This window comes from Vicugna pacos, chromosome 34, assembly GCF_048564905.1.
Source record: "Vicugna pacos chromosome 34, VicPac4, whole genome shotgun sequence".
Classification (NCBI taxonomy): Eukaryota; Metazoa; Chordata; class Mammalia; order Artiodactyla; family Camelidae; genus Vicugna; species Vicugna pacos.
In genome coordinates, this window is record NC_133020.1 from 21,212,850 (window position 1) to 21,238,043 (window position 25,194).

The 25,194-nt window shown below is 50.6% G+C and overlaps 2 protein-coding genes across 8 annotated transcripts in view; one reads left to right on the forward strand and one right to left on the reverse strand.

The window, feature by feature from the left end:
- The window catches only part of FBXL14 (F-box and leucine rich repeat protein 14), a 429,592-nt gene that overhangs the window by 318,511 nt on the left and 85,887 nt on the right, over positions 1–25,194 (reverse strand). The gene's annotated exons all lie outside the window — the stretch shown is intronic.
- ERC1 (ELKS/RAB6-interacting/CAST family member 1) overlaps positions 1–25,194 on the forward strand; it is a 294,829-nt gene that overhangs the window by 241,678 nt on the left and 27,957 nt on the right. For all 7 annotated transcript variants that reach the window (XM_072954473.1, XM_072954472.1, XM_072954475.1 and 4 more), the window contains one exon: positions 11,854–11,952. In XM_072954473.1, the coding sequence (XP_072810574.1) occupies positions 11,854–11,952 (99 nt within the window). The remainder of the gene's footprint in view (positions 1–11,853; positions 11,953–25,194) is intronic.

The following is a 25,194-nucleotide window of genomic DNA, read 5'->3' on the forward strand; positions in this document are numbered from 1 at the left end:
ACAAGTAATTCCGGTATTAAAATACTGTTGTGATCTTATATATATGCACGGACAGACATATGGAAGTCTGGCCCCAAACTGTTACATAGTGTTTAAGATGCCCTTTGAATGGCAGAATCGTTGAAGAATCAGTCAGTTCGCCTTCTCGAGAAGAGCAAACCGAGACTGAAAAGCTCCTAGAAAATTCTGACGGGCAGAGAATGGATGTCTGTTACACCTGAGGTTCAGGGCTCCCCCTGTATTTCACAGGCTTTATACGATATAAGAGCTTAATTAACTAAATACGTCGTTGAGCTTGGTACTAGAATAACATTTGTGGCAGCTGGTTTTCAAGGCAGAGAATGCTCAGTTTATTGTATGGCCAGTCACGTTCCTGAACAGGGCATTCTGAATTGGGTATGTTTTTCCCGGACTTGTATAAAATTGCAGCCTGCTAATGGTCAAACCTAAAAGTATGGGATCTCTGAAAGCAGTTTTGAACGTGCATGTTTCAGGCCTCTGTAGCTCTTAACTAGCCAGTTCATCAGAAACACGCAGTGACCGGGCTGTGTCGCAGTCTCCGTGTGTTCTTCACAAACGTGCCCGGACTGCAGAGCCGACACGCTGCCGCGCCGCCTGGTAAGACCCCCCTAGACGCGTGGGCGAGCCCGGCTGGCTCTCGGTCGTCGGCCTGAGTCCAGTGACAGGACGCAGCAGGGTCACCCCTCTCGTCTGCTGTGTTCAGCATCCCTTCACTGCAGTCTCTGCTGAGTGGAGGACCCTTAAGGTCAAGTTATCTTTGTAACCGCTTTCCTCATTTGCCTCCCTGTGTGCCTTACTACTTAGGAAACCAGCCAGGCGGGGCTCTGCAGGACAGGCAGGCAGCTTTCCAGGCCGGTTCTCGCCCAGCTGCCTGCCATCTTTGACTCCGCTTGTATTTGGAGTGGGTGCGCCTGCCCTGTCCCTACCTGTCCTACCGTTGTACTTCAGAAACTGGTACCTTGTTTTCTAGTGTCACGTGTCCACAGATGGGAAGAAGTTTTGCCGCAGGTTGGATCCATACCCAGAATCTCACCCGTCCCCCACCCCAGCCACGAGGCAGGCAGGTACGCAGTATAAACAGGGCTTGCACACTTTGCGGGAGCCAGGGTGGGCAGCAAGGCCGCTGTCCTCCAGACACTGGGGGTGTGTGTTCTGACCCCAGGGTGCACACCCGAGGCGGGCGCCATCATTGTTGCCCCTCCGCCACTGTTGCAGGGCCCCCCTCTGGCTGAATGGTGACCTGGCGCCCTTTCTTGCCTCCTTCATTATTTGCTTTTTCCTGTTTCGGGAGGCAGACATGAAAGACTAAGACATTCCAAAACAGCTGAGTATGTAAGGAAAATTGGAGAGTGACCATGCATGCCCAGGGGAAAGCTAAGAAAAGACCCGAGAAGACCTTAAGGTCACACCCCAGGCTGATCCTCAGCACGGAGACAGCCTACAACGATCAAAATAATCATAATCATAATCATAATCATAATAATAACAGTAAACAAAAATTTAAAAAACTGCAAACCTTGGGGAAGGGGAAAGATCTGATTTCCAAGATACCACATTATTAGATTCAAATGTTCAGGACTCAACAAAAAAAATAAATCACAAGACATACAAAGAAATAGGAAAGTATGTCCCTTTCAAAGGAAAAAATAAATCAACAGAAATTATCCCTGAAAAAGACGTAATGGCAGATGTAACAGAGAAAGACCTTTTAAAAACTGTCTTAAAGATGCTCAAAGAACTAAAGGAAGATGTGGAAAAATCAAGAAAATGATGTGTGAATAAATGGAAATATCGATAAACAGACAGAAAATCTAAAAAGAAACCGAAGAGAGATTCTGAAGCTGAAAAGTACAAGAACCAAAATGAAATTTACTCAGCCGGATTCAAAGGCAACTTTGAGCAGCAGAAGGAAGAGGCGGTGCACCTGAGAACAGGAGGACGACGGAAATCATCGAGGCCGAGAAAAGAAGAGGCTTAAGGGGATGCTGGTGTGGGAGTGGCTGTACACGCGCGTCTAGCGTGTAGGCAGTGTCCGTGTTGCTTCTGCCCTCGCTGGCGGGGGTGGGGAAAGCGCGTCCGCCCCGGCTCCGCAGGCGCGAGTCAGGGCGAGCGCCTGTTTCTGAAGGAAGGCTTGCGCAGAACTGCCTCCTCTGCTTACTCAGACGGCGGTTCCGTCCTGAGGGTAGACGTCTGAGTGACCGGCAGAAGCTGAACTTCAGGGCCCGGACTCAGATGACTCGATTCTTTAGGAATCGCAGTCATCGCCACCCGACTGCCCGGTCACGTACCGACGTGTGTTAGAAGATGACACCTCTCGCAGCAGATGAGCTTCGCTGTCCCATTTCACTAATTTACTCAGCCACCAGTTCCCCTGAAATGACCCTCAGTGGGTGGGTATTCGTTCCTGGCGAAGATCTGTCTGGGCCTGATGCCTCTTGTTTATTTCTGGAAAGCGAAGGTTTTCAAATACTTGAGTGTATTAAAATGACAACTGGAGAATTTCCACAACCAGAAGTATATGAGATCATTTGAGATACTTTTTTTTTTTACCATTTAAGCTTTTTTTTAAGAAAGACCTGATTTTAATAAATGTCAGTTTTCTTTTTTCTTCCCCTTTACACAAAAGACTAAAAGCTATTTTCGCTCAGTTTCATGACCAAAAAAAAAAAAAGAAAAGAAGTAACTTTGGAAAATAGAGACAATGTCGTTATGTCCTGATTTTAACCCTTCAGCCACGTGTGAGTCTGTGAGCGCGCGTGCGGACAGAGAGATCCTTTTATGATGTGGGCCCCCAGGACAGGGAGGAGGGTGGTGGCCCCCAGCTCAGCCTCGCATCCCTGGGTTGGTTAAAGATACTTCAGGGCTCGTGCACGCGGGTGTACAGTTCATAGTTAACTTGTATCTTGAGTCAATTCCAGTCATTCCTTTTCCGCACGTGGACCATGATTTTGTAAAAAGAAAGCATAAAAGTCCCTCAAAACTTCTTCCTTTGAGAATTTTGATCCTTGTTATCTGAAGTGTATCTTCTTTCCGTGTGTGTTGAAAGTGCTTAGAATTCTTGAAGATTACCCTCGTTGCTTGCTTAGCTCTTCCTCAAACAGAGGGAAGATTTTTTCTCTGTAAAAAGCATTAAATAACTTTAAGTTGGTATCTGCCTTTACCAGGGAAGGGGTATTTTATTTAAAGGCAGAAGACTAAACTTTCCTGCTTTGCAGCACTAAGTTGCTGGGTCTGGATGCGCTGTAACTGGCACCTGTAGTCTGTGCCCGGTCCTTAAGCAAATGATTTTGTTAACTTGTGGTTAACACTATCCAAGAGTTTTTTTGAAATGTAAATTGCGTGTCTTTATAAGACTTGAATACAACCCAACAGTAAAAGAAGTAAACGACCCAATTAAAAATGGGCAAAATGTTTGAACAGACAGTTCACAAAAGAAGATACATACGGCAGGTAAGCAAACAAAAAAGATATCCAACACCATTAATAATTGTACCATCTGAGATTTAAAAAAGAAGGGGGGGGGTCTGTCTTTTCTGTCACTTGTAAAGGCATTTAGTGTCACTTCTCTCTTTCATGGCCTCTGTATCTGTAAAATTACTGTGTACTAGCCACCCAGAGAGTGTAATCCACAGCCTGAATGCTGGCAGACGCTCTCGGACCCCGGCCTGCTCACTGGCTTCTAGAACAACAGCAAACATCTGTGCTTCCCTATTTCCTTAGCCGTGATTATGGGTCTCCCTGGATCCGGCTAATAGTCCTGAAACATTCTGCCTCTTTTGCAGAATGTAGGACTTCTGTTTCCTTCGAGGGCAGATGCAGCTGGCAGAAGTGATCTTTACAGCATTAGAACTGAACAGGGTTACTTTCGGTTTACTGCGAGGGTGAGGCGTACGTGCTGGAAGTCAGGCCGTGGTCAGGAGCTGAGTGTCCAGCACAGCTGGTCTCACGCAGCCTCATGTCAGGCGTTGGTCTGGGTCAGCGTGAGCAGGTTGGCCTACAAGACACTGCATTCCCAGAGCTTGGTGGCTTTGTGGTTCTGGGTCCGAGTTCACACACCACGGCTTTGCCAGGAACAGGACCGCTCTCAAGACTTAGGAATAGCATAGAAATTCTTATCAAGTATTTTCTGTTTTAAACGCTGCATATATTTTCATCCTCACGTTAATATTTGTAGGAAGAGAGAGAGAATGCAGGCTGCTCTCCTCCCAAGTTCAGAGTTAAAGCCTGCGTGGCACCCAGAAAGTGTTAGTCGTACGTGAACATCAGGGTACCTGGTGAGGCTGATACGTGCCTTCTGGCAGCTGGAAGGGCCGTCTGCAGCTCAGGGAAATCCATGGCCTCTGCTGGAAAATCCCTCGGCTGTATCGTGTGTCTGTGTCAGAGAAGCTGGGAATCCCACACAGACCTCGCTAAGAATTAAGGAATGATCATAATGAGACGGAGAAACCTAGGCTCCTTTGAAAAAAAAAAGGCAAACTGAAACTTTGGGGGCGGTGTGGGGGGTGTGTTTCTTTGCTTTCCACCAAAAGAGGGAAGAAAAGTAGAGTTTGGGTAGGAAATACAGAAAATGTTGAAAGAGCAGATACCCTGTAAGTTTAATACCATAAATGGTGGTGTGTCCACTGTACCCTTGAGATAAGAGAAGAAAATTACATGAAGCTTTAAGAAAAAAAGAAAACCCACTGGGCACCAAAATAAATACCTGAACATCTACAATCAAAGTTTCTCTTTCTCATGTGAGGAAATCAAAGGAAAAAACTTAATAAATGCTTGTCAACCAGAGCTCCTGGATCCCAGGGTCCTTTTCGAAGCTGATGTAACAATAGCAGTTGTTTTTATTTGAGATAAGACTCCGCTGTTTAGCTGGAAGGTCCGTTTTCTTTCCTTTTGGCTGAGGTTAGCTCATTGTGGTCACGCTGGCTTTCTCACCGTTATGAGCAACTCTGTTTGGTAAGTGTATCTATTTTTAATTAATACAAGTGGAAAAGTACATTATTTAAATAAAGGTCATTTCGTAGAAAAGTCTTGCAAAATACGAAGCTCATTGCTAGAAAAACAATACAGTACAGTCCCAAATGAACCAGCCGAGGAGACTGGGTTCTTGAATTTGACAGGCGTATGTGAAGGACCTCACACGCCGCGGTTTTACGGGAACTGCGTTAACACGTGGGCGAGTGAGTTTCTGTTCCCAGCCGCACGGGCTCTCCATCCATGGGAAGAAAAGATATGGAGACACATTATTAGAGTCTGACGGAGGGTCCCGATGGCACCGCAATGCTTTTGTTCCAAACCTAAGGTACTAGATCAGCTTTGACCGCCTCTCAGAGTTCACGGTGCGAGACGGCGCTCACTGAGAGGGAGGAGGATCGGCGGGTGTCGAAAGCGAAGAGGGACTGGAAGGCAGAGATGCAGCAGCTGCCCTGGGCATTATCACCAGTCAGGACCAGTTAGACTCAGGCTGGGTTTTAGTGTCTGCACAGGGAAGGGAGCTGGGACCGTAGGATGACGTGAACCGGGGAGGGGAACTGAACCCCTGCCGTGGGACAGGGCAGTCAGACGAGTGCCACACGAGGGACAGCAAGACGGATGACTCAGCCAAACCTTTACCGCTGGTACGTGAGCAAGAACGCGGCCCGGGGAAGGACCCGCGTCCCCTGGGAGATGTCAGAACTCAGGAGCCTGCCCCTCCAGCAGGTTTTGAGTAGAAGGGCGTGCTACCACCTGACGTGGGAAGCTCCCGCCTGAAGCAGTAGTGTAAGAATCGATGCGCCATTCGAGCCCAGAAGAGGCAGTCGCAGTGTCTCCCCTGGGGTCCTTCAGCAACCCCGACACGCAGTATTCCCGTGGAGAGACAGAAGTCCCCCGAAGACGTGCTCACAGTCAGCCCGCCGAGAGGAAGATGTAACCTACTTCTCTGAAGACTTGAGATCCTGGAGAAGCAATATGTTTCTTCAAAGATTTTAAAATAACTAAAGAGAGAAAGTATAAAGGTTAAGGCAGGACAGTGGATGCAGGTTAGAGCCGTCGTTGAGAGCGTGGGCTCTGGAAGTTAAGGCGAGGCCAGACTACAGAAGAGAATTGCAGCTCATGTCACAGAGGGCGAATAAATATCCCTGAAAAAGAGCGTTCCTAAGATTTGAGAAGCAAACAGCGTCACGGGGGGTGGAGGGCGGCTGAAAGGTGTGAACAGAAGATCACAGGGAAGACGTGTGGACGGTCTTTAAACGTGAGCAGACTCTCAGCCTCACTCAGACTGAGATACAGGCAAACGGAGGTGCCCTTCGGCCAAAAGCAGGAGTTCAGCAGCGTGCTCAGGGGGCAGGGCTGCACGCTTCCCGCACTCGGCACCGTCCTGGCGGGAGTGCAAAGTGCACACCTCCTGTGGGGGGGCTTCGGCAGCGTCTGGCAAAACTGTTTATCTGTGTTTTCACCTTTTGACCCAGAAGCTTCACTTCTAGGAATCTGTCCCAAAGATACATCTTCAGAATTTCAAAATAACACATATACAAGTTACTTCAGCGTGGGCTACTGTAGTGTTTATGACAGTGTTTGTTGTCGCAGTAGCTTAGAGAAAACCCCGCCGTCCGACAGGGGCACACGCACGGGTTCAAGCAGTTGCCGTCCATCCACAGCGGAGCGCTGTGCAGCCGCACGAAGGCGCGAGAACCATCTCCACTGACACGGAGTGACTTCTCGAATATGTTGGGGTTTTTTGAGAGTTTCGTCATTTTTTATTGAAGTACAGTCAGTTAACAGTGTGTCAATTTCTGGCGTACAGCATAGGGTTTCAGTCATACATATGCACACATATATTCATTTTCATAATCGTTTTCGTTAAAGATTACTGCAAGATATTGACTGTAGTTCCGAGAATACATTGTTAAATGAAAAAGCAGCCTGCAGAGTAGTGTATTTAATCCTGTACTTGTAGGTAAGAAAAGTGGGTAAAGGCGTGAATTGTTGTGAGAGCACATGTTTGCTTACAGTCACATAAAGACCAGTTTAAAGGTAAGTTAGACATTGATCCCAGAAATTTCCTGTGAAAAGAGGAAGGGAGTAGGATGGAGAAGACAGGCTTGGAAGCAAGTCTTCTCTGAAAGTAGCTAGTTACATAGTTTGACTCTAGAATTATATGGATGTTTTACGTAATCAAAACTAAAAGTAGACCAGAAATGGGGGAAGCAGTTCTTGAATTTTGAAAACAAACCGAAACAAACGAATCTAGTTACTTATTAAATTGTTGAGGTGGCCACGCAGAGCAGGGGATCATTTCAGCTGATGTCTCGTATAGTACAGGTGTTTCTCTGTACGTTCTCAGCAAGATACACGCCGACGAGAAGAAAAAATAATGCAAAGAGATGATAAAGTTTATCCCGAAAGCTATTAATGGTAACTATATGATACTGGTATTTTTAAAGAATTATGTTAATGGATAAAGCAAATAAAAAGTAAGTATGTCATCATTATTAGGAACCTAGGTTTTTCAGCATAATAGAAAAAAGACATAAAGTATAAAATCGAAGAGTTAAATGAAAACTTTAAGATTCAGATCTAAAATCTTAAATCTAAATTGAAAATATTACCGTTTATTCTTAATTCTTCTCCCTCTTTAAAAAAAAAAGTTTTCCCAGCCTGCAACTGAAACAGCCAGGAAGTAGTAATACTCTAGCAGCACCCAGCACCCAGCACCCAGCGCCCGCTGGGCTCCCCTGAATGAGTGAGCTCCTTGGTGAAGTGGCCACTTCCGGACCTGAGGCAGGAAACGTGCAAGATGAGCTTAGTGCTTATTTGCCAGACCCTGAGAGCAGCGCCGTGTCAGAAGGACGCAGAGTCTGCTACCACGTTAAGGGTGCACGGGATGGCTGTTCCCTCCACGTTTTAGTCCTGATCAGGACTGAAATTAAACCACCCAACTCGTCTATTTAAAAATCGAAACAAAGTCCGTTGAAAACAAACGTTTCTGTTGTGGGTCTTGCACACACAACAGAGATAAAAGTTGAGAAGATAGAGCAGGAGGTGAGGGGGGTCTGACGCGACCGCGCTGGGGCTCATTCGGTTATTCGTTCTGGTCCTGTTTCCGTCCGCTTCCTCCTGCGCGGCTCCCGTCAGCCCTTCCCAGAGCTGCCTGGGCGGCGGGAAACGCACTTCCCCAGCAGGAAAGATGCTCGGCAGTCAAGTGTGTGTAACATGAACAACTCAAGAGAAATTAATGGCCAATTGATTTTTTTTTCATGAAATGAAGTTTAGAATAAAGCTCAAAGTAATTTCTTGAAATTTGGTTCAATTCATCACCAGCACTGAATCTGACCCCCCCCCCAACCTGGATTAATTAGAGATAATGCTATTTTGTTTATCCAATGCCAATACAGCAAATTAAAGTTTAGTTAGTATTCACTGTAATAAAGTTATTTCCAAGGTCTAACAAATGGAGGCAGAAATCATCTTAATGCTCTCTTAAAGATAATTAGTAATGAAATAACCCTAATTAGTAAGGTTAAGGTTTATTTATGATGTTTTCTAAAACATCTCAGAATATTTCTAAGTATCATTATTTCTGAAGCTTCTCTAGAGAGGCTAATAGTGTTATCCCAAACCGAAAAGTGAAGATGAGTGAACCACCAGATACCTCTGATCAGAATTAAAACCTTTTCTTGTAATACCTGGGTTCGGATAACCAACACACACTGTGTCTTAGCTTGACTAAGCGTTTTTCTGTGAAATGTAGTCTGTGTACCACGTTGTCTGGCCATCGACATCTCAGTCTGAGAAGAAAAGATGAGCGGAATAAAGGGCAAACTCCTTTGCTTCTGGGACGGTACGTGTCCCTGTAGATACAGATGCACGCTTACAGCTAAGAACGTTCACTTCAGCAAGTTTCTTCCTGTCTTTTTTTTCCTCCCTCCTTTCTTCGAACGCTCTTACTCTTTGTCATGGGACCGAGGGAGCTGAGCTCTCTGCACATGGCGTGGTCCGAGAGGGAACACATTTGGATATAAGGTGCCTTCCATGTCAGTGAGACGTGAAGGGCTTGCTCCTTCTGCCTGCTGGCCTCGTCCTGGAAGAGCTTAGAACAGGAGCTCCTCGGGAGCAGAGCGCGGTTGCAGGGTCTGGAGAACGTCCGTCGAACGCCCTGTGCGCTGTCAGGGACTCAGCGCTCGATCTCTCGGCTCTGCAGGGAGCTGCCTTCGCACCAGATCTCTGAACGTCAGGCCCGGGAACCCTAACTAAACACTGATAAGCCTCTTGTCTTTTGGAAACGGTGAAGTAAGTTGTTACGACTGTTTCTTCGTTCACTTCCGTGGGTCCGATAAGTAACCGTGGGTCTTACCTGTCTCCTGTGATCAGTTCTTCTGCGAGATTTTCATTCTCATTCCTGAGAAATACTGGAGATACATTCTGCCTTGCAAGTGGACTTGCGGTGCTTTATTGGGCCTCTTTATAAGGTTTAAACTCGCCCTGGGCATCGGGTGTTGCGGCTGTGTGTCACGCTCCAAGGTGAGGACTGTCCACGTGGACCTCTGCCGCGTGGTCCTGCTACGGTCGGCGGCGAGGATGCTGCTCTGACGTGCAGGGTGCTGCTGGCTTCCTGGGTGCACCCCTTTGCCCTCTCCTTCCCCCTTCCCAAGAGCTGCTTTGCAGAAGACTCTCACTGGTCACGCGGTACCGCGTGACGTGAGAAACACTGCCCTACAGCTGTTTTCAAGGTCGCTGTAAGTCATCTCAGAAAAGAGAAGTTTGATATCAGAAACAATTTGTTGATAAATACTTACTTTGCTGTGGTTACACACTCGAGGGAAGAATTTGCTTAGAAATGTGTGTGGGGTATCAGGTAAAAATGTAAGGAGCCCAGATGCCCAACAGTGCAGGGCTCGTCAAACACCCATTCGGCTGGATACCAGGCAGCCAATTAAAATTAGGTTTTAGAATAATACGTAATGACATGAGAAGAGAGGCTCACAGCGGTGGTGACAGCTCAGCTTTGCTGGGTACTGATTTCACGCCGGGCACTTATTCTAAGACACACCTCGTATTAACTCAGCGGGTTAACCTCACCGCAGCCTTACGGGGAGGAGGTATTGCTACGCTTAGTTTAAAGGTGAGGAAACAGACTCGGAGCGCTTGAGCCGCTTGCCCAGCTTAGATGCTCACGTCTACCAGCACCGGAATCCGGGTCCAGGCAGCTTGGCTGCAAAGCCCTTGCTTGGGCATCATTGTGGGGGCGGGGGGGGACCACCAAAGAAAAGTCTCTATAAACTTTTTATGGAGCTAGACAAAACATGGAAAATTCATCTCAAGAAGAAAATGCATCAAAGATACCCAATCAAATTCTGACGGAGCAGAGCTGGCAGAAAGAGACGACATGCCCTACCAGGTCTACAATGTGCTGTGAGCTGGAGCAGTTTCGGGATGCCTGTTGCAGCAGAAATAGAGAAGCGTTAGAGAAGAAGTCGGAGAAGCATGCTGCTTTTTGTGTTCATAGGGGAGGAGGCTGAACAGGTGCAGCTGAATGTTAACAGTGATTCCCGCTGGTGGGACGCATTTGCAGTGATTTTCCTTTTTTTCTTTGTGTCTTTTAGATTAGCTACAGTGAACGTTTCTCGGGTCATATAATAGCAAATGTATTTTTAGTGCTTTTAGAACTGCAGAGTTGAACAGTGTCGCTGTTTGGTTCTATGCGTAGCGTACCCTGCATTTTCTGAAGTGCTTGCTCTGCAAAGTGAACGCTCTAGAATGTGTTGTCGGTGTCTGTGTCACATTCATCTGGGGCTCTGATTAGCCAGCTGCACAGAATCACCGCCCAGTCCTCCGTTTTGGTGAACATGGAGAAGAAGCAACAGGATGCTAATCCTCTTCTGGTCTTGGGTTGAAGAGCAGGATTTCAGAGTCTCCGACTCCTTTTCAAAACCCGAATCGTTTATTGACGGTGTAAAGAAAGGCTGTTGAATGTTCATGTGTCGCCTCTCCCTGATCACCTTCCTGAACTTGACTGTTAAGTTAGAACAGTTTTCCAGTTGGTTCTCTCGAATTTTCTAGGTAGCTAATCATTCCATTTACAGATAATGCTAACTATCCCCCCAATATTTATAGTCTGTATATTGTATAACATCCCCCCAGAATGGAATAGTTGGTTAAAAGGATGAGTAATTCTTTTGCTGACATGGAAAAATGGGGCCCCTGTATCATGAAGTGGATAAACAGAGTTAACAGAGTTCTAACCTGTGTGTGGTATGATCCAGTCTTTATTTTAAAAAATAAAAACAAACTACATAAAGTGCTCAGTTTGGGGGGATTCCATCCCCCTCCAAAATCCCCATACCAGTCGAGGTGCCTGCCTCAGCCTGTCTTGGGCTGTTGTAGCAGAATGACCACGGACTGAGTGGCTTCCACGCAGACCTTTGTTTCTCACCGTTACAGGGCTGGGAAGTGCACGGTCAAGGCGCCGGCTGATTCGGTTCCTGGTGAGAGCCTTCTTCTGTGCTTGCAGAAGCCTCCTCCTTACTGTGTCCTCCCCCGGCAGACAGAGAGTGACCTCCCTCTCCCGCGTCTTACGAGGCCACGTCCTTGAGACCTCTCTTCACCTTGAATCTCCTGAAGACCATCTCCAGAGACAGTCACATTGGGGTTAGGGCTTCCACAGGAATTTTGAGGGGACACAGTTCAGTCCCCAACAGTGCCTAAACTTTTCCCCCCAGTATCCTCAGAAATTCGACGTTTAATTTATTTCAGGCAGGATTCACTTCATCTGTTATGACGTCCCTAAGGCGCTTGTTGCTTTACAGCACATCGTAGTGATTTTATCAAAATTTAACCTTACGAATCGTTTCCTCCTAGACACAAAATCGCATGAAGCTGATGGCCGACAGTTACGAGGACGACCACTTCAAGCCCTCCCCTTCCAGCCAAGCCAACCATAAACCCTCCCCGGACCAGGTAAGACTGCTCTTGAGCGTTTCGTGAAAACCAGTGTGCTTTTATTTACGTGTATTTTGTACTAGCATGTTACAGCTTCTGGGGCGTAAGTTAGAAAAATGAAAATGATCAGCTTCTGAAAACTCTTCTGTTATTTTCTAAACACAGAATCAGTTCCTATATAGGAAGGTAGTGGATGATTCTGAGTATTTTAAGAGGAAATACTCGAAAGATTTGAGGTCGATAAAGAATCCTTGAATTGAGATGAGAAAAAGTTTAATCTTCTCAGAGATACTGAGTTTGTGACAGTCCTGCTTCTCTTACTGAAGGAACAGTGCCTTAGTAGAGAGCAGAGCTTCCCTCGTGAGCTCCGCGAGGCACACGCACCTCAGCGTAGAGGTTCCTGCTGTTTAATCGCAAATTTAAACATCTCTGCTCATCACCTGTGAAACGTGGAGACTGGAACTTAGTCTCTTCGTTCCATTTCCTTGGTGGTTCCCTCCAGGTTGGGTCATTGTTAAATTGTTGCCTTCAGCGTCTCATCAGTGCCAAAGAGGCACTGATGCCCAAAGGGAACCGTTTTCAACTCCAGTTTTTTGGAAGAAGGGAACGCTCCCAAGATCTTGAATATGATGGATGAGGGGGAGTGGTGAACAGATTACCTCATGTCCCATTGTCAAAAATCAGATTTCAACATCTCCATCACGCTCAACCTTAAAATGTAGAGCTGAGAGAGAAGAATCATAGTTAAGTAATTGCATCCATATGACTGAAGAGTCCAGGGGAGCCCCCCCGCCGCGTCTCCTCTAAGTGACAGCGTGGCTGTGTCTGAGGAGGAGGAGGAGAAGTACTGCAGATGGAAGCAGCAGTACGACCAGAAATGCAGTATTCTCTAGGATTCAGAAGGGATGTCGCGGTGTGATGACATTTGCTGAGCCTTCCATTAGAGGGGCAACAGCGCAAGCGCTAATGCCGGCCAGAGGGAGAGCTGTCGGCCGGGGTCAGCAGCTTCCCCTGCCAGGAAGGCGTTTTGCTTTCTCGGCCTGCCTCTTTGTACCTGGAATTAAACGTGTGCCAGGGTACGCAGGTCAAGTACTGGGTCTCTCCCTCGGAACGGATTTTGTTAATGAATGCGAGGAATCGGATGCCTGGGAGTCGTGGGAGGCAAGCAGAAGTGGGGGAGGTTGAGGCAAAGGCAGACGATAGAGAAGAGCCTCCGAGGTGACCCTGGTGCCCAGCTCCAGCCCTGGGCAGAGCCAGCGTCCTGGAGGGCGCGGGGCGGGGGGGCAGCGGCCGGCCGGCGGCCAATCGGGACCGGGTGTGAGGCGGGCTGGGGGTGGGGGGCGCGTCTTCTGCTGCCGCGTGATGCTCCTGTCTGTTCCGAATACTAACCGGCTCTTTTTCGTTCCCATGCTGCCCTGGGGCCCGTGGCCATGCCTCCCTAGGATGAGGAGGAGGGTATATGGGCATAGCCAGCCAGATGTGCTTAGTTCAGCCATTTTGTTCAGAACGGTGAGAAACAGCTTTCCTTAACCACACACACGTGTTCTCTGCTTGCCTTCACTTCTTTCCTTCCCACGGTCATCCTCACGTCTTGTGTCTCTGTAACCCATTAAACCCTGCCGTGTGCCCTCTGCTTTCTCGTTCCCGCTGACGCCCGTGTGTGCGGTGCTTCTGCCGTGGCGGGGTTCGGTTTCATGCCTTTGTGCTTGTTTCCTGTTCTGCGCTAATAGTCACCTTTATGCACCGCTGGGAGGACTTCCAGGGCATACAGCTGAGTTTCTCCTGTTGTTACTTTATTTATAAACTACCCTATCCAGCATGATTTTACAGTGTCCTGGTGAGGTTCACAGTGACTTGCATCAAACTGGAAAGAGAAAAATCAGATACTCTGCCAGTAGGTTTGGGGATGTACTTTTATGATAATTAATAATACACAGTCTTAAAATTAAAAAAAAAAAACCTGTATTGTGGACTGAATCCTTCAGTCTCTGTCTTTAGAAGAATGCTCTGAACTCTCAGGGTCAGGCACATTTCCCCGGGGCCTCCCTGGGCCTCCCCCAGGGCTTGGACGTTGCGCCCACACTGACCTGGAAGTAAAGAGAAGTGAAGAAGGCGAAGAAGCCTTTCCTGCAGGTTGGCCTGAAGAATCCTTTTCCGCTCGTTTATGGAGCGCTGCTGTGTTAAACACTTGCCAGGACACTGTCTGGACCCTCCTTTCCAGACCAGTTGGCTGGAAAACACAGCCCAGCTGTGTCAGTGTCACCCTTTGATCTGATGCCCTGGAGGTCTGACCGAGGAGGCCCTCTCCCCAGGCAGAGTGATAATGATGATCACTCGGTGCACACGTACCCGTGGCCTCGCGCCCCCTGGACTCACCGCCTGTGTCCCTGAGAAGCCTGTGTCTTGGTGCTAACCCTCCTCAGAGTGCTGTGTAGACCTCTCACTGGCGCACACAGCCAGGAGGGAGGACGAGGTAAGTTGTGGGAAGGCGTGGACACTGACGGCAGGAAGCCTCCCACGTGACTGTCTCCTGAGGGCGCGAAAGAAGTCGAGAGACACAGTGCCAGCTCGGAAGCTCCGTGGGTCGGAGTGTTGCGTGCCAGGCAGAGCTCAAGCTGGGAAGGCCCGTGTGCCCGTTCTCTTCATCTGCCCTGCACCCTCCGAGGGGCGTCACCCGTCATCGTGGGGCCTGGGCGGCCACTCGCTGGTGGAGTGGCGCTCACCAGTCTCCCCTGAAACAAGCTGCCTTTTCTGTGCGGGGAGAACACAGCCTCTCGTCGCACCCCAGCAGGAGGCCCCGCCGCCCGCACACAAGGAACAGGGTTCGCTTGGGTGGGGCACCCTTTCCCCAGCCTGTCGGAGGGAACCCGCGGGTGTCACAGCAGACGAGCCCCACGGTGACGCCGCCAGGAGGCTGAGGAAGGAGCAGGACTCCACACGGACCGGCTCCCCAGTCTCTGCTCTCCTTTCTCGTCTTCCACAGGAGAGCCACTCCTGGCAGGTGTGCACATGCGGCTGGTTTTGTTCTTTTCAGCTGTCACAGTATTGATTTTTTCCGTTATTGTGCTAAAATACTGGCAGTCATTGGTTTAACAAGGTGTAATTGCGGGAGCTCGCCACAGCTGGAGTTTCTGTGATACAATTTCAAATCTTCTAAAATGTGCTGTAAATATCCTTATAAGGGTTTTACCTAAAGAAATGCATGCGTGACCCCGAAACATTGCTCTTCTTGACTTGCTGCCCAATTTCCTTGCTAATTCCACAGAGAACACGTTTCCTTAACAAAATTTCAAACTTTCGGAATTGATGATTGATTTACCTCCTCAAAGTTAAGAATGTAAATAATGTTTTGTGTGTAAAACTTCTGTAAGACACCACACACGCAGGCTAGGAATGAGCCTTCGAGATGCAGTCACGGGGGAGGGGACAGCTCAGTAGTGGAGCGCGTGCTGAGCACGCACCAGGTCCCGGGTTCAGTCCCTCATACCGCCATTAAGAAGTAAAGTTAAAAAATAAATAAGTAAACAAGACGCCGTCAGGCCTCAGATGGGAAGAGGAGCATGGACGTGCGGAGCCGGGTGGGGCCGGGCCGCTTCCTGAGAAGTGGTGGCGCCTCCCGGTTACGGGCGTGGGCTTGGGAGCAGACCCGACACCAGCATCTAGGGGCTGCCGGGACCTGGGGCCGGCGGGCACTTAGTCTCTGCGCTTCCTTTTCTTCACGGGCTGTCGGGGGCAGATTTGGACTCTGGCTTCCTCCACCCACCGTGGCCTTGGGAAGGTGACAGTCTCTGAGCCCCAGTTTCTTTATAAAAGTGGGTTTATTAGCAGTGCCTACTTCACAGGCCGTTGGAAGGATTAATAAGCTAGTGTACGTGAAATGCTTCGTGCAGAGCCCCCTCCAGCGAGTCCTCCGTGCTGTTACGGCCTTTGCTGTCCCCTTGTCCTTGTTACGTTGACTCCGTTACTCCCGGGAATTGCACGCGCTCGATAACTGCTCGTTGCTGTTATTAGCGTCTAGTGCAGTGCGCGGATAACGGTCCAGAAAGAGCATTTGGAGCTGTGACGTTGAAGTCCCCAGGTATTTCTGTGGCCCGGAAAGACTGTAACCAACAGCGAAAGAGAGATGCAGGCTACATCCCTGAGCGTTCTGCCTTTTTGTCCCCAAAAGTTTAGTCTCCTATATGTTGAGGAATTTTTCCTGAGAAAAACACCTCGAATTTTATCAAGAATTCCCTGTCAAAGCAATTGAGTCATTGAAACTTCCTTTGAAAGGATTTAGTCAAGCGGCCCTTGTAAGACAGAGTGGAGCAAATGGCCACCTGCGCTTGGAAGAAGAGACAGAGCCCCGTGTCCCCGGGCGGCGCGACGCCTTGTGCAGCGCATCCCTGCCGCTCCACGTGTCTCTGGTTTGTTTTTTTTTTAAAAGGGCTTTCTGAATGTTTATTTTTGTATTTTGTAAGTCAAGACTGTATGAACTCTGTATGAACTGCCAAGGATTGAGCTCCCAGGATAAAAGGAGGAAGCAGAGGTTGGATAGGACATCTGATTCTTATTTTAATCTGAACGGAAAATAAGTAAGTTTACAGGTTTGCTAAATAGAAGTGGTAAAAGTTCCCATGATGCCGCCCTGCTGGCGCGGTGCGGGTGACGTTATTCTGTGACCCAGTCCGGGGCCGTGCCTTGCTGGTGCGGGGCTCCACCTTCACGTCTGTGCCCGTCCGTGCCTGCTGGCTGCCGCCTTCCTCACCATGTAATACTACGTCCCACCTGGGAGACTGACAAGACGTCTTCTCCTGTGTCCCCTGTACGGCAGTCGCACTGTTCTATGGCCTTTAGTTTGGGGGTGAGTAACATGCTTTGCCTTAAGACCCGATTTGAATCCAGCCTGGCGGCTGTGTAGCTTCCCACGAGTCACTTAACCTCTCCTGACGCGTCGGGGTCCTTGTTTGGTAGATGGCAGTAATAAAGCCCACAGCAAAGGTTCTTGTGAGGGTTAAATGGAATAACGCATTCAGTGCTGTTGGCCCCCTGCCTGGCACGCGGGTGTGTTCAGTGAAGGGCAGTGGCAGAGGGTGCAGCTCAGGGATAGAGCACGTGCTCAGCATGCACGAGGTCCTGGGTTCAATCCCCAGAACCTCCATTAAAAATAAATGAAAAATAAAATAAACCTAATTACCTCTCCCCCACAAAAAAATTTTTTTTAATTTTAAAAACAAAAACAAATGTGCACCCTTAACCAACCATGTAAGGTGTCCTGCCTGAGTGGGCCCCCCGCAGCTTCCCCAGGCTACCGTCCTCCCACTGGCGCACACCTGGAGTCGTCCCTTTCAAAACAGACTTAAGATGTTAAAACAGAAACCTTTCTTCCCAAAATGCTGCTAGCTGAGGTTCCTGCTTTTCTCCACCAGCCCCCAGCTCTTGAAGTGATTGTGGAAACCGATAAGTAAAAAGCAGTGTTTAGGAAGGACAGCGTCGGTGATGCTGGGAGGGTTGTGCTACAGTCCTGGAATATTCGCGGGATCCTGAGACGCTCCCGGTTGCAGGACTCGCCCCTCCCTGAACGCAGCGACCTTCCTCTCGCTGCACGAGTAACCCACAGTCCCAGTAACTCCGTCTTCCTGCGGCAGAAGAAGTTCGTCTTCTTCTCTGAACCTCTCCTGGCATTGCCGATGCTGTGACCGGCACCACCCGGGCAACAAGAGAGACCCCTCCCCAGGGCCAGCGTGTGGGAGTCGGCCGCCTTCAGGAAGCATCCGTGGTGGCAGGTGACTGTTTCTCCTGAAGCTTTCTGACCTGGGCTGATTCTCAGGCGACAGAGGGAAGCGGAAGCCAGCACCTCGTGGCTCCGAGCCGCGCTTGGCAGGCTGGGTGGTCACGTGAGCTCAGCAGGGCCAGGCCCCTTGGCCACGTGAGTGAGACCCTCCTCAGCGCTCGTGTGAGGCGCGATTTATAGCACTCCACAGGTCCAGCCCGCGTGTGTGCCGTTCCTGCCAGTGACTTAAGGTGGCGGTGTCCTGTGCCCCCCCCCCGATTTATTTCTCAGACTGAGTCACAGGTGTGAGGCGTCCCTGGCGCTCACTCCCAGGGTTCTTGCCTCAGTGACTGAGCATCTGGCTCGCGAGGAAGCGCCGCCGCCTCCGCTTTGTGGTGTTTGTGACTTGGACCTTCTTCCTGGACGACAAAAATGCCCCTGCACTTTGTGCAAGCGAAGCTCTCCACCCTCTAGTTGCTTTGCACAGGCCTCTGAGAATGCGGGGACCCTGCAGAGCTCAAAAAATCCTCTCTGAAAGAAAAGCTGGTAAGTTTTTACCTGGAAGAAAGGCTGCATGTGTTTTTTTAAGCTTTGTGCATCCATAGGAGATACTTTTAATCTTTAACTTACTCTGCAGCCGGACAGGCTGTCCTGTAGTCGGACGCCGCTCCTGTGTATCGGTTTCCCGGCCGGGGCTTAGTGGGCCTTCGAGAACACACCGTCAAGTTCACTACCCACCCCTCAGTTAACGTACCAGGGGCCCCCTCTCGTACCAGTGTTTGGAGGCCAGGCCCCACTCCTGCCTATTATGTCACGTTTTTATTTTAGGGAGTTATGTTCTGGAGGATGTGACTGGACCCACATTTATCCAACTGGTAAACAGCGGTCTTGGTTACGATGGGTCCTGCACTGTTTCTTTCATTAACTTGTCCTCAGCTGCTCACTAATGTGTTGTTTTTCGACACGTTCTCTCTGCCTTTAGGGTTACTGTCTGTTTTGGGTTAAAGGAATGTTTTCTTAGACACAAAAACACATCATCGTCCAAAACAAAGCAGCTCTTCTCCCTTGATGTGTCTGCCTCCTCCCTCCTGATCCTGGGATGACGAGGCTGGAGCTTCCAGCTGGGCCTGGCGGTCCACGTTTCTGGGATAAATTAAATGAGCGCTCTTGATTGAGGTGTAGCTGGACTGTATCACTGTCTTCCTGTTGTCCCAGGAGATCAAAGCAGAGCACAACTGGAGGCTTAGCCTTTAAAATATTCAGAACAGATGGCCGGCTCTTTTTGGTGAAAATTCAGGTTTTAAGGCAAACCACTTGTTAGCAAGACTTCATTTCTTTTCATCAAAAGGTGGTCAGCCCTGAATACATACCACTCTTTCTTCCTCGGTTTCGAGACTAGACTCACAGCCTTTCTGCACGGGGAGGGAGTTGGCGAGCCCAGGAGACTCTTACACTGTTGGGTTCCTGTCCCTGTGAATGTGAAATAAGTTACTCAGATTTTCCTTCCGGCGTTCTGGGTGTTACATGGAAATGTCTTGAATGTCTAGATCCTCACGGTCATTTCGTCAGAAGGTGACTGTTTACAGTCTAGTGCTCCCACGGCTGTGCCTTCCGGAAGGGGAGCCAACGCGTTTACCCCTGACCTCGTGTTTTCACAACCTGAGAACTCCTGGACTCCTCTGTCCCAGACATCTGGCCAAACCCAGCAGCATGAAGGAGTAGCATGCCTCCGCTGCCTCGGTGGCTTCTGCGGCCCACAAGCCCAGGGGCAGCGCGGCTGGGTGACCCTCACTCGCGCCCCTGCTGGGGCTGCAGCCGAGACGTCGGCGGGGCCGTGGTTGCCCGAGAGCTTGCCCAGGGTTGGAGCGTCCCGTCCCAGGGTGGCTCACCCGCGGTTCACACCGGCTGTTGTCTGGAACCTTCAGTTCCTCACCACACGGACCCAAAATGAATGGTTTCAGGGAAAGGAATGAGGAGGAAGCCGCGGTGTCTTTCTAACCTGGAACGGGAAGCCACACGCCACCGCCCCTGCCACCTGCTGCTCCGTCAGAGTGAGCCGCCAGGGCCGTCCTGCCCTTTCCGGGCAGAGTGTCTCAGGCTGTGCTGTTCGGGGGAAGAACGTCAGAGCATCTGTGGACTTATTTTTAAACCTCTGCAGGCATCAGGGCGGGAGTCGGGGTGGCAAGCGCCGAGGCTGGCGCGGTCAGCAGCAGGTAGATCGCGATGCCCTCTGTGTGCGGTCTGTGCAGGGTGGGCAGGGGGGAACTGTGTTGGACGCCAGCGGCCAGTTAAGAGCATCTTCCTTTGTCCTGGGGGGAGGTGCTGAGGCCTGAGTGTGCAGTGATGGGAGCGGTGGAGACGTGGGAACGTATTCGGTACCAAGACGCTTTCATTCTCAGCAGTGTCCCAAACTGTCTCCAGTCGTCTTTGGTTTAGAAGGCAGAGGACGCGGTCTGAGAGCCCAGTCATAGTTCAGGGAGCTGCGAGGTGAGGCGCAGCCGCACGGCCCGTGACGCCGGGCGGGGGCTCGCAGCCCGGCCGCCTCTCCCGGCCTCGAGCGTGCAGGTCAGAAGGCGGGCGAGGAGCAGCAGAGACGGCCCAGGCGGTCGCTTTCTCTGTGCTCAGAGCGAGCCGGATCGGGCTTCACACGGGTTCACCCTGGAGGACGCCTGACCCAGTAGAAGCCCTTGCTCTGTCCACGGGCATCCAAGTCAGGTTCTGCCGGCGTCGCTGAGCATGTGCTGAGCTGCCAGCAACTCCATTCAGTTTCATTTTTTTATCACGTTCCCATACGTGTGGTTGGAAATGTCCAACATTTTCAATATTCTTATTTTACTGAATCATTTTAGTTTCTGTTATTTTCCATATTTAAATTTTATAATGATCGTATTTCTCAGTCAGGGATTTTGTCCTGATCGAAGTTCCTAGTTAGAGCCTCCTGCGACTGCGTGCGGGGTTGTCCCTGTGCCCGTTGCCCGTCCGGTTTCCTGCTTCGCCAGCGGTTTGTTTATGTTGATATTATTATTGACACAAGTAATACTCATTATGAATTGGATTTTTTAAAAACACTATTTCCTGACTAATCTGGGAGACAATTAGAAGAATCTCCTCTCTACTATCACAGTTGCCCTGTTACCTGAAATAGGTCTTCACGGAGGTTGGCGCGCATCCTTGTACAGGCCCCGACGGAAAATAGTTTATACTTCGGGCGCCATACACGCTGTCGGAGCCATTCAGCGCTGCTGTTGCAGTGGGGACGCGGCCGCGGACAAACTGTAATGAGTGGTCACACCTGCAGTCTGACGGAGCTCTGTTTACAGACAATGAAATGGGACTTTCATACAAGTTACACGTGTCACCAAATGCTCTTTTGATTTTTCCCAACCATTTGAAAAGCCGTTCTCCGCTGCTGGACTTAGAGAAACAGGCAGTGGTGCTGGGCTGGGTCCAGGGACTGTGCGGTTCCGACCTCGGGCCCGCGGTGGCGCTTGTCTGGCTCTTCTCTGCGTGCCTCCCCTTCCTGTGCCGTGTGTGACCGTCTTGTCATTGGCGTTTGCATCTAAGTGTCAGAAATAACTCATATTTTACCAGTACTCACATCCTCACGCGGCCGAGCAGTATTACTCCCGTTTTTCGGGTGGTAGAACAGGTTATTGGAAATAACAGCGAGCGAGCACTGAAGAAGCTTACCGTGTGACGGACACGTGGATTACTGTCCCCGGAGTAATTTGCTCTGTCGCTTTGCAGCACCTCAGTCATCGATGCAGTGCAGAGATTTCATAGCACATGGCATACATCTCCAATAAGGACAACCTCTGGCTGAAAAAGCCTTTTTTACCACGATCTCTGAGACTGGATGCCCAGTAGCTAATGTAAGTACCAGCCAAGGGCCCTCCCACCTGTGGCAGGTGTTTGATGGCGTGTTTATGGCCATGGCCGCGGCCAGTCGCCTCGCCTTCCCTGGCGCTGACGAGCGTCCCTCCTGGGTCTGCCTGAAGCGCAGCTGCAGGGGTGCAAGGTGCTGGACGTCGCAGCTGCTCCTGCCAGACAGACGCTCAGGGAGGTGAAGTTCTTAGCTGAGAGCATAAGATGCGGAGGACACCAAGTTCGCCCCGGGGCTGACTAGCAAAGAGTCTCTTGAGAGAAGTAACCGACCTAACGCAGATGGGGCGGCAGCCAGGAAACAGCTGTGCTTTCCTGGAAGGTACCGGTCGTCATCACTCCGAGAGGTGCTCGGGTGCAGGAGATCCCGTTCAGCGGAGCCTGGTCCCTGCCCGCCGGACCGCATTCTGTGTGGGTGTGTGGATGTGCATGTACACACGTTCCAGTGTTTCATGTAGCACATGAGTGTTGCTTTATTCTCGGGCCCAGAAATATCTGCTCCTGGAGACAGGCGTGGTAGTGAGGTCAGGAAACGCCGAAACCTCCCGGTGCGTAGAACCACAGCCCGGGTCTCACCAGATCGTCTGAAACACACTCTGGGAAATGCTGTGTGGGTGGTTCATTAGCAGACAAGCGACAGAAACGTTCAGGCCGAGTGGCATGGGCGTTCTGCATAGGTGGGTAAGGTGGCGGAGACTCTGCTCACGTGGGTGACCCGAGAAAGGCTTCCTGTCTTGTCAGCGGGAGCAGCTCACCTATGAGCAGGCTGCAGCTGCAGGAGCCGCAGGGCACCTGCCTGGGAGGAGCCCCCCAGGCTGTGCTGCGTGTGTCTGGGCAGCGCGCACAAAGCCTGGACAGCCGCCCTCCTGTCTGTTGCTGTTAACGTCCACGACACGGAAGTGTGCTCCCCGGAGGGGACCGGGGAAGGCCCTAGCACTGCGAGCAGGGTAACGTGGGGAGGGGAGGCCGAGCCTCTGCCTCCTCCCGTCCCTCTCGCTTGATTTCTAGAGTTGGGGCACTCCGTGTCACCCTTTCGTTCTCTCCTGTTCTAAACACCATAATGCGTTAGGTGCTCCGTTTCAGAAGCATGGTCTCCACCCTTCGTGTTTCCTCACTAAAACTGCTGCAAGAGGGAGGGGACAGCCCAGTGGTGGAGCGTGTGCTCAGCATGCACCAGGTCCTGGGTTCAGTCCCCAGTCCCTCCATTTAATAAGTAATAATAATGAATTAATTAACCTAATTACCTCCCCCCCACAAAAAAAACTATAATAAATAAATTTTAAAATTGCAGTAAGATTGTGATGTGGGTCGACGTGTGTGGCAGTTTTTTTATGAGCGTGAGAAGGTGAGGCCAGAGCCTGGTGGGTAAATTGAACACGGAGATTCTGCACAAACTTAGCTTTATCCCCAGCAGGTCGCTTTTCAGCCGTACCGGGTGCTGCTTACTCTTGGCTGGATCCCGCAGCCTCACGCGTCTCCGTCTGGCTGTGCCCCCGTCGCTGGTTCCTCGGGACCCCCCCGGGCCGGCCTGCACCCCTTCTCTCCACCTGTGAGGACTCTGCTCTTCCTCCCCGACGCCCTGTCGGCGCCCCCGGAACGCCGGCCGGGTTTCCTCCTCCTGACCGTTCTGCCCCTCGCGTCCCCGCGGGCCTGCTCCACTGCCCCCCACGTCAGACCTGCCCTCAGTCAGATTCGTGAGCCCTGTGTTGGATCAGAGGGAGTCAGGGCACAGGGGCCTGTCTTCCAAAGGTGGGGTTACAAATCCACCAAAGGCTTGGCCTGCCCCGGGTTATCACACACGCGCGTGCGCACACACAGCCCTTCAACCCGACCTGGAAATAACTGCTAATCACAGAAGAGTGTCCTCCAGAGACTGGCCTCACTCGGGGTGCAGATAAGCTGTCAAAGCTGGTTGTCTGATAATCACCCTTGTCTCCTTTCTGTCCTGTCTTCCTGTAGCCATGAGAAGGAGCCAGTGGACCTGCTCCCTATCATCTCAGGTCACGTCCTTTGTTACTTCTTGAGATGCCTGCAAGGTCGGGAGGTCCCCTCTGTGCACCCGCCCAGCTCCACCTGGCCTCCCCTCCACTCCCAGTGCCTTATCCAGAAGAAGGTGAAATGTCGTGATGAGGCTGCCCCTGTGTTTCACCCGGCAGGCCACGGCGCGGGGCTGCTTTTCAGACCATCCGGCTGGCTTGTGGGCGGGAAGCGATGGCACCGAGTGCCCTGATGCTGCAGCAGGAGTGCTGCTGGGCCCAGACCTCAGAGGGTCAGAATGGGGGCTGTCGGCGTCAGCGCTGGGGCCAGTGCGTGGGCCCTGGGGAGCGGGAGGCCCCACGTCGGCCTGTGGCCAACTGCCTGCCTTGCTTTTCCTTTAAATTCAGCGTCAGCCTTCAGTTGGCTTTCCTGCTCAGAAAGTGTGAGCCTCTCTTCTCCTTTTGCCTTATTTTTTTCCTGTGCCCAGACTTTACCCCCCATAGTTTCCCATTTATTAGGGAACGACCTTATTTTCATGTATTTTACCAGTTTCCAACTATTAAAGCAAGTACTTGAAATGCCCGCAGCCTGCACCCGCCCTCCTGGCCAGGAACAGGTGGGCTCAGCAGGAGGCTTCCCCCTCGCTTGGCCCCCAACACTCTGCTTTCTGTCTGAGTGGCGTTTCTTGTACTGATTAAGGTACGATTCAGGTTTTAACGAATAAAGAGTAAATTAGGCACAATGCAGGGAGCAGCTGTGTAGCCCAGGTTTCAAGATGCATTTTAGTCTAAACTGTTACCTGGCTGCCTGCAACTCCGAGAAAAGAATTTTTTGTCTCCACATCTGGATCAAGAATAGGGGATTTTTCCCTTTGTTTTGCCAGAGTGATGCTGTAGGCATAAAGGCAAGTTGACAGCAGATTTCTGAGCTGTGAGACTGAGGGGAGGTTATTACATGTTATTCTTAAAAATGAGTCCCACTTTTTTGCATATTTCAAACCTCTAACCTTTGGCAGTTTTCAGAGACACACTGGCACCTTAACAGGCCATAAAGCCCTTTAAACTGGAGACCTTTGGAGAGCGGTTTTACTTTTAGAACCAAGTGTTTCTTTTTCATTTGTTTTGGTTTTTGTTACTGGAGGGACTGGGGATGGAACCCAGGACCTCGTGCACGCTGAGCACGCGCCCTGCCCCCGAGCTGTGGCCTCCGTCCCAGCACCAGGTGTTTGTGTAATGACTCCCCGTGGTACCCACTGTGCCTCTCACTGACCCAGAGTTAAAGAAAATTGTCCCCTCACTTGTTACAGAGCAGCAAGGCAGGCCTCACTCAGGGCCGTCATGGCAAGTCTGGGGGCCACTGCAGTGGGGAGAGACTGCTCAGCTCTGAATACAAGGAAAAGTGGGGACTGACAGCCAGGGAGCAGTGGGGGGTCTGTGGACACTTGCTAAGAGGAACTGTCGGGGGAAGGGAGGTTCTGGCTACCCCGGCAGAACTGTGGGCTCTCGCTTAAGGCCAGAGCAGGGAGACATCGCCTGGGGCTGCGGAGGGTGAGGCGCCCCATCAGATACTGAGGATGGGAGACTCTTGGTAAACCAACTTGGCAGAATTCTTGAGAGAACTGGACAATGTCGAGACGAGCGTGAACACCC